Source organism: Nelumbo nucifera, chromosome 1 (genome assembly GCF_055504915.1).
Source record: "Nelumbo nucifera cultivar China Antique chromosome 1, China Antique-T2T, whole genome shotgun sequence".
Lineage (NCBI taxonomy): Eukaryota > Viridiplantae > Streptophyta > Magnoliopsida > Proteales > Nelumbonaceae > Nelumbo > Nelumbo nucifera.
Window position 1 is genome coordinate 106,525,735 of NC_142649.1, and position 11,359 is coordinate 106,537,093.

Below are 11,359 nucleotides of genomic sequence, written 5' to 3' on the forward strand. Positions count from 1 at the left end.
CACAGTGGTGAGTGGACCCCTCACACTCACAGCTTCACTCTCGCTCAGCGATGGTAATGGCATAGATGGAAGACCCGAATACTCACGCTCTTCTCCAGCACTTTAATTGTGAACACGTAAGCCGTTCTCAGTCAGCTTTGAAAAATAAATTTTCAACTTTGATAGATGTTGGTTACGTGTCCATCAGTAGGAGGCTCTGTAGGGCGCTTGCATCCTTCGTTAAAGGAGCGAATTTTATTTTTTTCCGATATATAAATTTTTCCGTATTTATGTATTATTATTTAGGAGAGATGTTTTTGGAATGTACCTGTGAGCCGCCTGTGAAGAGCAGATCCCATCTCTCTTTTTTCATCATGTGAATTCAGACATAAACAGTACGGTCTCAAACTGAAAATCAATTTAATATTTCCTCTAAATTTGGCGCCTTTCGCCGTCTCGATCGACTTGTGTTCTCCCTCTCTCTGCCGTCTGGACGATTGGAGTTATTCGAAACGTTGTCGTGAAGGGATTACCAGAAGCAAGAGTTGAAATGGGGTAAAAATAAAATAGCATGATTCTCCTCTTTGGATCTTTGTCGGTTCTGTGTGGATGTGTATTCTATTAAACAAATTAGATTAAAAAACTGAAAAAGTAGGGAAAAAAAAAAGAAAATACGAAAACAAAAGGAAGGATTGATTCGGTCCTTGGAATGAATGATTACAATCACTAGTTTCACTGGTTACAGTTGAAATTCTGTCTTCAGTCCTGTATATGTTTTAGGTTTTAAAACTGAAAAGTGGTGGTTTTCACAATCAATCGCTTATCGATCTTCTTTGCTTTTGGCTCTCGATTCACTCTTTAATCATAACAATTTGATGACTGATCTTAGCGTTTTAATCTGGGTTAGCACTATCGGGTTTAAATTAGCCAAAAGAGATCTATTTGATCTTGCATCAAATGGACGACAGGTCGGTTCCGGCGGTCGTGCAGATCTAACTGGAGGGTCTGGAGCCTTATAATCCTCGATTTCTATTAAACTATTAACTTATAAAAGGTAGATCTGTTATTATTTGCGAAAAATCTCCATTCAGACACCTAATCACGAGTGGGTTGAAACTTCAAATAGTCTACGCAGAGCAGAGGGAGATCTTAACTGCTCGATGAAAGTCGGATAAAAGTCATTATCGTGAATTGTTAAATAAATAATTGTTATTGATGGCATTAATCAAAGCAATTAAGAATTACTGTTAGAGTTGGTTTCAATGACTCGGGATGGGATGGTCAATGGTAGCGTGTTTACTAGGAAACTCCTCGGACTCCTGGTGAAGTGAGTGATTTACAGTATCGTATATTCATTCATTTATTACCTAGATAGATAGATAGATAGACAAGATAGAATTTGATGCAACTAATAGTTATCACGAGCTCCATCATCTATTATGCAGGTAGGGAAGTGCAATAGGGAGAAAGTGACGTTTAGAGCACAAACAAGTTCGTACTTCAGAGCTGCGTTGTGTTCTCACTTCTCAGTTCTCACTTAAGTCGTCCAGGCTGTGCTTTAAGATTTGCAAGTCGTCCAGGCTGTGCCTTAAGATTTGCATGAAATCCGCAACTTAAGACTCTAGAATTCAGGTTCTCTCTCTCTCAGTTAGGTTTTGTTCGCTTTGGATGTATTTGATCTTAGGTCTAAACACGGCTCTTCCTTGGCCTCCTGTTGGTTGGTTGGTTTAGGAAACCCATGCCGTTCCCTTAATTTTGTTTCTTTTAAAAAGAAAAGAATTTCTAGTGCGCACTTTGAACCTTTTAATAGTAAAGTCGGGCTTCTCTGTTAGTCAATTGATCTGGTGATGGGTTTTTTGATCTGTATACTGGGTTTCTAGTTTCTCAGTCCCGAGAATACTTATACGCTGAACCGAACTTCAACTTGACTATCCATTTGCAAACCTGATCCTGTTGAGGTAATGGTAATCCCCGGGACCTTTTAAATGGTCTATTTTCTATATATTCTTTCTCAGTTCTTGGTTTTCTGAATCTGGATTCTTCCTTCTCTTCCTATTCCTTACATGTGATTTACGAGCACTGACGCTCAGCATGTTTCTCCATCTATTAGCAAGATAGTTATTTTCGATTAAAATTTGTTTTACTTTTACTGGGTTTTTGGATCCGGTCCGCAAATATTGCTTGTAGATCTTATCCTGCTATACCCTTTCTTCTCTCCCTTGTTTCTTTCCTTCCCGCTCTTACCGTGAAAAAATCTTTTTGGGTTTGGCTCCTTATTGTTTATCTGGTTATCTTTTCCAGGTATTCGGAATGTCGCGACCGCTTCACCGCAATAGTATATCCGGTGGTGGACGGTTCGCAGAAAGCAACCGTGACTCCTGGGACTCTCAGATGAAATCCAAAAGTCCCAGAACAGAGAAGGATGACGTGGATAGGAATCGCTCTACTTCTGATCACAACTCTCTATCCCTCCGTTTTCTTGTTAATTTGATTTTCCCGGAAAATTCTTCTTCCAAATCAGTTCTCAGCGATAGTGGTTTTGGATCCGACCCCTTTAACATGAGCAGTTCCAGAAGTCGGCACAACCTAATATTGCTATTTCTTAGATTCAGTTTAGTTTTGATTGTTATTCTTGCTCTTTTTGGATCCCTTTGGTGGACAATCTCCATCTCTACATCCTCGAGAGGTTACATCTTCAAGGGTTATAGGAAACTACAAGAGCAGCTCATTTCCGACCTTTCCGACATTGGAGATCTCTCTCTAGGTGCTGCAAGATTGAAAGAGATGGACTACTGTTCTGAAGAGTCCGAGAACCATGTTCCGTGTTTCAACATTTCTCAGAATCTTGAATTGGGTTACACTGAAGGCAATGAGTATGACCGTCAATGTGAGCATGGGTCGAAGCAGAACTGTTTAGTTTTCCCGCCTAGGAATTACAGAGTTCCACTAAGGTGGCCTACTGGAAGAGATGTTATCTGGGTCTCGAATGTGAAAATTACAGCTCAAGAGGTTCTTTCTTCTGGAAGCTTGACAAAGAGGTGTTGAGAAACTTTCTTCCTCTTTAACCAACTTTGTTTCAGCGAGTTCTTTGTCACATGTATTTTATACATCCTCTCCATATGGTTGCAGGATGATGATGTTGGAGGAAGATCAAATATCTTTTCGTTCAGATTCTATTATGTTTGATGGGGTTGAAGATTACTCCCATCAAATTGCCGAAATGATTGGGCTGAGAAATGAATCTAATTTCATTCAGGCTGGGGTAAGTGAGAATTTGCTTAAGTCAGAGGTTTCTGGGTCTGCTAATTGTTGCTTCTGCCTTATTATTTCTCTAGCCTTGCTAATTTTTACAACTTTTCAATTTGATATGCGTATGTGTGGTTACTTCTGCTTGTTGATTGTTCTTCTCATTATTTGTCTTTATTTGGATTATCAAAAGAAGAGGGAATGCACTAAATATAACTTTGACACGCAAGAGATCTCTTGGGAGTAAGCTTAAGAGTTCTCTGCTTAAATTTACTTTTGATCCTTTGGTAGGTATTTCTGTTACTGGCATTGTTGTCCCGTTCCATATGATTGAGTTGAAGTCAAATTGAAATTGAACCTGGATTTAGTGTTGGTTTGATCACACCACCTTGCTTTGCTCAAATTGCCTTTTTGGGCTTTGGCACTTTCACAATAAAGGACATGTCTTCTGCATGGTTATAATGTATTTTTGACCTTCCTCTAGCAATTCTGATCTTGTCTTTACACAACTAAGACTGGTTCTTTGGTTCCTTTATATAAAACAGGGATCCATTAATATTAATTTGCACTTCCAACTCTTTTCAGGTTAGAACCGTCTTGGATATAGGTTGCGGCTATGGTAGTTTTGGAGCCCATCTCTTCTCAAAACAACTCTTGACAATGTGCATTGCAAACTATGAAGCATCTGGGAGTCAAGTTCAACTGACTCTAGAAAGAGGTCTTCCTGCTATGATTGGTTCTTTTAAATCTAAACAATTGCCATATCCTTCTCTTTCCTTCGATATGGTGCATTGTGCACGATGTGGCATTGACTGGGATGACAAAGGTATTTATTTAGCATCATCTATATTCTATACTTATGGCAGCAAAATTATAAAAGACATGATTTTGACATGTTTAAATGTTTTAGCTTTTGGACAGTATATTTGTTTTTAATATTTTATATAATAATATGGCTAAAGATGGATCTGGTGAAATGGAACCCATATTACAGGTTTTGGCCCTTGTAACTCATTATGTGTCCCATTTTTTGAGATTAAACCCACCATCAGAGGATCCTACTTTGAAGATAAGCTGGGCCAAAAATAAGCTTGTACAGAAGGTTCCATCCCTTTGATAATAAAGCTTTTAAATGTACCATTGAAAAAGTTTTTTTATTTAATAATCATTGCTATAAATAATACCCCAGTGAGATGATTGATATTCATCTGATTAAACTGATTTATGGTACTGCCGGAGTTTTAATTCGGATCCTTTTGGTGGTTGGCCCTGACTCTTGAAAAATGGAATAGGTGGCATGCTATGGAGGGCCCAGACCTGTACATGGGCCATGTTCCCAGACCCCAGGAGCTATCAGAATCACACAAAAAACATGAAAACACATATTTCCGTAACACTGTTACAGCAGTTATGATTATCTTCAACTCAGATTGTTTCGGGGTGCATTCTATACTAAGTTCTTCAGTACTGATTATCTGTTCTCTTAATGTAATTGACATTTGAGTTGGGTGGACAGATTGGTGATCAATAGTTGTTTTGTGTAGCCCCAGTTGTTCAGGTCCTCGCTGTGCACAGGTTATGCTGTTTATGTTCTGGTTATTTTAATCCAATACCTTAGTTCTTCAAAAATTTGTCTCCAAGTCACAAGGATCTTTTGATATGTAATAATGTGAGGCTTAAGCCTTATGGTCATTGATGTTCAAGAAAAAACATCAAACTAAGATGAGTATTGGTACAAGTGATTCCAAAATAAATTTGGTATTGGTACAAGTGATTTAAAAATAATATTGGTGATATTTATTCTCCATTGTTCTAGTTAATATCTGTATTTTTGTTATTGATCAAAAAAATATCTGTATTCTTGTTCACATGATTCAGAAAAAAAAAATACCCTTTGTTCACTTAATATTCTATTAAGAAACTTCCATTACCATAGTACTTACTATGTATAAGACTCTTAAAAACCCTCTAAAACATGAGATGCATAAAACTTATACTGGACCTTCAGACAATTTAAACCTTAGTGAACTAGATGCTCAAATCCATTACAAGGGTCCAAATCTTGGAAACAGCCTCTGTATGTGCTGGGGTAAGGCTGCGATCATCTGTCCCTCCCTGGAGCCTGCACTGGAGGGACATCGTGCACAGGGATGCCATTTTCTTGAGATTCCTAAACTGGCCCTAACTTCAAGAGAGGAATCTTTTGGACCTTATTAGACCCAACTAAAAGGCACTACCATAGCTTGGGCAAAGTGCCACAATGGCTTCCCTGGTCAAAGGTGATGAATGACACCTTGCTTCTCCAGTTAATCTGAAATTTTACAGGGTAAGGAACTAGTAGAACCATCATATCTAAAATCCACATCCAAACTAATGGTTAGATGATCAGGTACAGGCTACATAATAGACCACAAAATCTGGAACTGGTTGTCATTAAATCCCAGTCAAGCTGTCATATTCTTCTTCTTGTTATATTTCTTTGACTTGTTAATTGTCTCCTGAATTTGCATTTGCATCAAAGATACAGTAAGAAATGTGAAAAACTATGCTTTAAGGTCCTTAACCTCCATTTAAGAACTAGAGCAGCAGCTCCCAATTACAGGATATAAATAAATAGTGCTAATAGGGGTGAAAATCCTCCAATAAAATTGTCTTCAAGATCTTGCCTCTAGAAAGCCCAAGAATAGTCAAACTGGCTGATCTAGGAACTCCCCAATCTTATCTTTATTATATGAAATAATCAGTGTGATATTACTACACTTCTTTGAATCCCATGCCCTTGCTTCAAATGGGATTAGACCAACCGTTTCCATCTTTGGAGCTTACATAATAGAGGATTTTTTCCCTGTTTTTGATTATGTTCTAACATATTGGTATTGTGGGCTAGAACTCATTGGTTTATTTGGATTGAGATGCATTTTCATGGTCAGATGCCAAGCTCATGTTTTTTGTCAACATGAAGAATAAATGTAAAAATGAAAAGAACAGGTGAATAATTGTGTCTATGTTGGCTAATTTGTATTTAATACAATGCTTTTGGAACTTTTTTTTTAAGTTTCTAAAATTTTAACTTGAGTTGTCATGGTTTCACTGTTCCATAGAGTTATGTCCTTCAATAGTGTCTTTTGGTTTTACTAAAAAAAGTCTTTTGGGCATTCATTAGCTTCAGTTTTTATTCCCCTTTTTTTTGGTATTTCCAATGAGCTTACTCCCATGGTGGCAGATCCACTTGGTAATCAATACTTGGCTAACATGTTGCTTTCTTCTTCCCCATCATATTCCTTTTTGTCTTTTTGTGTAAACTGGATTTGGCAACATTGTAGTTTACTAAGCTTTTCTTTTTCCTAATTATATAATGCAGATGGTATTTTGTTGGTTGAAGTGGATAGAGTTTTGAGACCTGGTGGATACTTCGTTTGGACTTCACCTATTACCAATGCTCAATCTCTTCGTAACAAAGAGAATCAAAAGAAATGGACAGTTGTTCACAATTTTGCAGAAAATCTCTGCTGGGACATGTTGTCACAACAAGAGGAAACTGTTGTCTGGAAGAAGACAAGTAAAAAAGATTGTTATGCTTCTAGGTGAGGCATTGATATTATATATTGGAATATAATTAACAGTAACCACTTATTGTGTTCATTATGTTATCATGGTTAGGTTCCTAATTTCAAGTTGTACATTACATGATGGATTTCTAGGAAATCTGGTTCTGGACTTTCCATCTGCAGTAAAGGTCAAGATGTTGAAACTCCATATTATCGACCTCTCCAACCTTGCATTGGAGGAACTCATAGCCACAGATGGATTCCTATTGAAAGGCGAACAACCTGGCCATCAAGGGCCAAGTTGAACTCTACAGAACTTGAAGTTCATGGTAATTTTATTGTCCATTACCCTGTTGCACAGTTCTTGTTGGATCACACAGGATTTGATAGAGAATGAAGGCCATTAATTTATTTCTTTCTTCTATGGTATATTTGTTTAATATTTCTCATTTTAATCAGGGGTACATTCAGAAGAGTTTGCTGATGATGCTATAAACTGGAACTCAGCAGTTCGCAATTACTGGTCCCTTCTCTCACCCCTGATCTTCTCAGATCATCCAAAGAGACCTGGTGATGAGGATCCTTCTCCACCTTATAACATGTTAAGGAATGTCCTAGACATGAATGCTCGATTTGGTGGTTTTAATTCTGCTTTATTGGAAAGTGGGAAAACTGTTTGGGTCATGAACGTAGTTCCTACAAGCGGACCAAACTACCTTCCTTTAATCCTTGATAGGGGATTTGTTGGTGTCTTACATGACTGGTATGTATCTTCCCCGTGTTCCAATTCTTCATTTGCTCCCTGCTGTCTGTTTTTCCAATTCACTATTTAGGACCAACTACTATTTGAATTGAACTGAATCCTTAGCAAGCAAGAAGATGTGGGCCCAGGGTATGGCAAAAGACTTGTTTGCCAGTATTCAGATTACATACTGATTTATTTTGGCAGAAGTTATGCGACTGATAAACTATCTATGTTCCCCTTTTCCTCGAGTATAGACTTTTGGATCATACAGCCGATCCTTGTTCTGCAATATCCTGTGCCAAACTTCTGTCTGGAAGCAAGTTTAGTTAGTTAGCTACTGTTTGAGAACATATATAATGGGGTAAAGCCAATTATTCTCAACGAGCCACAACTGTTATAATTGACATGGCCAGTCAACCTGCAATCTAGAATATGCTGTTCACTAAGTGGACCTTGGCTTAGATAGGACAAGGCCTGAGATTGTTATGATGAGAGACCTTAGCATTCTCATCTAGATGTCAAACTTGGATGTGAATAATAAGGTAAGAATATAACATAATGTTGCAACATAGAATAAAAATCAGTCTTTTGATCTTGTTGTTGGGCGATGATCTACCAATTGTTCAGTTCAACTGATAAGTAAGCTGGTAGCTCGGTGCCTTGGCATGGTTGGTTCATTGAGGATGTATAACAAGCCAATAAAATTTCTCCTATACAATATATCTTATTTCCAAAGATCATTATAATGATATGTACTTTACATGCTTTATCTAAGATTCTCTTTTAAAATTAGTGATATCTTTATTCCAGGTGTGAGGCATTTCCAACATACCCTAGAACTTACGATATGGTGCATGCTGAAGGACTTCTTTCACTTGAAACTGGCCAGCAGCATAGGTGCACTATGCTTGATTTATTCACTGAGATGGATAGGCTTCTTCGCCCAGAGGTACCTTTCTTAATTATGCCTCTACTGTTATGTGATTTATTACCATGTGGAGTTTCTTTTTTTGCTGGTTATGTTCTTTTGCAAAAGGTATTGCCTAGGCATGTGCTCTCTTTGTTTGTGGTGCAAATCTGAACAGATATAATTTTTGCACCTGGTTCAGTTTTGCTTCTATTTGTTTGTAATTCTGATGTGTACTCCTACCTGACACAAAATTTATAATTCTTGTATCAGTCGCACCCACTGGCAGTGCAAATTTTGCATCCCAAAAACTGATGCAAAATTTACACCACTTTCCTCTGATCTCAATTCTCTCTCGTATAAATAGGGGACCACATCATCTTCTTCCTGCCACACTCCCAAACAACTAACCCTCCTCCCATCTCCATTCTCTTTCATATAAAGTAGGGACCACTTCATTTACTTCTCTCAAACAAATAAGACAGGGTTAAATCTGATCTCAGCCTATTCGCACTCCCATGCATTTACACCAGTGCAAATTTGTACTGCCAACAAACTAAGCCTAAGTAACAGCAAACAAAAACAAAGCCAAGTAGCCAACCATATTTTCGAACACCTAAATAATCAAGGCTGTTGTTGCAAAGAGCCTAAGACCCTGTGCACATGAAGTCATTTGTATCTTTAAATTAGTGATGCCACGGAGGGACTTCAATTATTTATTGTTTAAGTTTAGACAATGGGATGAAAATGTAATACCTCACCAGATTCAGTCAAAGTTGAAACCCCCCACCCCCCAAATAAAAAAGGAAAAGAAAATCAAACATCTCATCTCTTGAGGTTTTCATCTGTGTAAGTAGGCACTGCCATGCCTTTTTTTGTGTACCATAATATGCCTATGCTAGTATAAAGAATGGAGGAAAAAAAAAAGAAAAAAAAAGCACTTTTATAAGGAAAACTATGATATTAGAAACTCAGTATATTGGTGATTTTTAAATACGTAAAATTCAAGATATGGAAAATATTTAGTACTTCCAAGAGGATATTTTGGCACAGTGGGGTATGTGCGTGTGAACTCAGTATATATGTGTGCATGCATAATGAATAGGCATAGTAGAATTATCATAATATAAACAGGCATTCAGACGTGTTTTTAATATACTCAGTATATGGTGCAGTAGTCCTTCTTGAGAGATGTTCCTTTTGGCATAGACTCTCCAATCTGAACATTCCTAGGCTGCCCCAAAGTTGATGCTACCTCGAGGATCAGTAGTATTTTGGACCAGATAATAATTTACTAATGAAAAAAAATTTAAGACACCACCTTGATCATTTGAAAATCAGCATGTTTGGGGCTTAAAAATAGTCTTGTTCCCTAGGTGAAGTTCAGGAGTGCTTAAAAATAAGTGCTTATTCGAATAAGCACTTGTTTTGGGCCACAACCACACCAATAAGCACTTATTGGCATTTGGAAAATATGCCCAAAATAAGTGCTTATTTGAGAAGCAATTCGAGCTTATTTTGAAATGCTTATTCAATAAGCGCTTATTGAATAAGTGTTCTTTCACGTCATCTTGAAAATACTCACACTACTACTATTTGAAATAAGTGTTTTTTCATGAAATGCTCATGAACATTTATTTTTGAAATAGGCACTCCCAAACTTAACCTTCCTTTTGTTTATCATTGCCTGGTTTTTACTCCATGTTCATTTTGAATACTAATCTGTTTCTTTTTTGACTATGGTATCTTATTAACATGACATTAATTAAGATCACCAGTTCGATACAGACTGTCATTTACAATTTTTTTTCCAATTAATAAACTGTCCAGAATCTAAGGTTGCTGAGGTTTTTTTTGGTTACTTGCATGCCCTTGATATGCTTAACAAAATGAGATCCATGCAGGGATGGGTGATACTTCGGGACACAGTGCCTCTTATTGAATCTGCCAGAGCCCTTGCTACCCGTTTCAGATGGGATGCGCGGGTGGTAGAACTCGAGAGTAACAGTGATGAAAGGCTCCTTCTCTGCCAAAAACCTTTCTTTAAGAGACAACAAAAGTAAATATGAAATTACAAAGAAAAAGCCTGCAAAGGTTCATATCCACAATATTCATTATTTTTTCTGGATGTTAGTTAAATTGTCGTTACAACCACAGAGATGAATACTGAAGAGTCAAGAATTTTGAAGAGGAAAGGCCAACAAGCAAGGAAAAACACAAAAGAAGCGACAATTGAATTGGTGTCGGTGACAACAAACTTCTATGGGACCGCAAGGTCTGCATAGAGCCCTGTAATTAGGGAAAAAAATGTGAGTAGAGGTGCATGACCGTATAGGTTTTATATTTCTCTATTATGTTTCATTATAGCCAATACAAACGGGATGTGTAGATTGTTTAGAAGATGACAGAATAAACAAGCGATGCTTTTTGTAGCCATGACCAATCAAAGGTTGCCCAATGCATTTTTTTTAATTTTCTTTTTTTTTGCAGAATTCTCGATGCATTTTTTTTTTGTTTTTAATTTTCTTCTTTTGCAGAATTCCTGTATCTTGTTAGTTGTCAATAAGATGATAAAAATAGTCGGCTTCAGTCGGTGCAAGACCCGTTAAAACACCGTTCAAACAGCCAATACAGCCTTACCTCGGGAACATCTCCTCCCTTTGTGCTTTTATTTCATAGGGAGATATTCCCTATGCAAGGCTATTATGGGTGTTTGAACGGATTTTGCAATGATTGAATCTGATTTCTATTTCAGACGTGGGATTTCCTGCGGAATATCTCCCCCTGTATAATATTATGTAGTAGGAGGATAGATATTCTCCATATGTGGCTACAATGTTATGTGGGCAAGTTCACCTTGGTAAGTTGGCATGCCATAATTTTGGTGACATGGCCTACCGTTGAAATACCTTAGATGATCTTGATTTTATTAAT

The 11,359-nt window shown here is 37.4% G+C and overlaps 1 protein-coding gene across 4 annotated transcripts; it reads left to right on the forward strand.

Moving 5' to 3' along the window:
- Positions 1-283: 283 nt before the first annotated feature.
- Positions 284-10,917, forward strand: LOC104606010 (putative pectin methyltransferase QUA2). Of its 4 annotated transcripts, XM_010271016.3 has the most exons (10): positions 632-1,306; positions 1,425-1,611; positions 2,281-3,017; positions 3,109-3,241; positions 3,811-4,051; positions 6,587-6,809; positions 6,927-7,102; positions 7,233-7,536; positions 8,329-8,467; positions 10,330-10,917. In XM_010271016.3, exons 3-10 carry the CDS (start codon positions 2,290-2,292, stop codon positions 10,486-10,488), a joined length of 2,103 nt encoding a protein of 700 aa, XP_010269318.1. In that variant the 5' UTR covers positions 632-1,306; positions 1,425-1,611; positions 2,281-2,289; the 3' UTR covers positions 10,489-10,917. The 4 variants fall into 4 exon arrangements, with proteins under 4 accessions (XP_088747443.1, XP_010269318.1, XP_010269316.1 ...); XM_088891317.1 differs by lacking the exons at positions 632-1,306; positions 1,425-1,611 and adding an exon at positions 284-534; XM_010271014.3 differs by lacking the exon at positions 632-1,306 and having other exon boundaries at positions 1,600-1,937.
- The last annotated feature ends 442 nt before the right edge of the window (positions 10,918-11,359 follow it).

Coding starts and splice junctions, on each gene's coding strand:
- LOC104606010 (XM_010271013.3), top strand. Junction 4,052..6,586: donor CATTGACTGGGATGACAAAG/GTATTTATTTAG, acceptor TATATAATGCAG/ATGGTATTTTGTTGGTTGAA. Junction 6,810..6,926: donor AAAGATTGTTATGCTTCTAG/GTGAGGCATTGA, acceptor ATGGATTTCTAG/GAAATCTGGTTCTGGACTTT.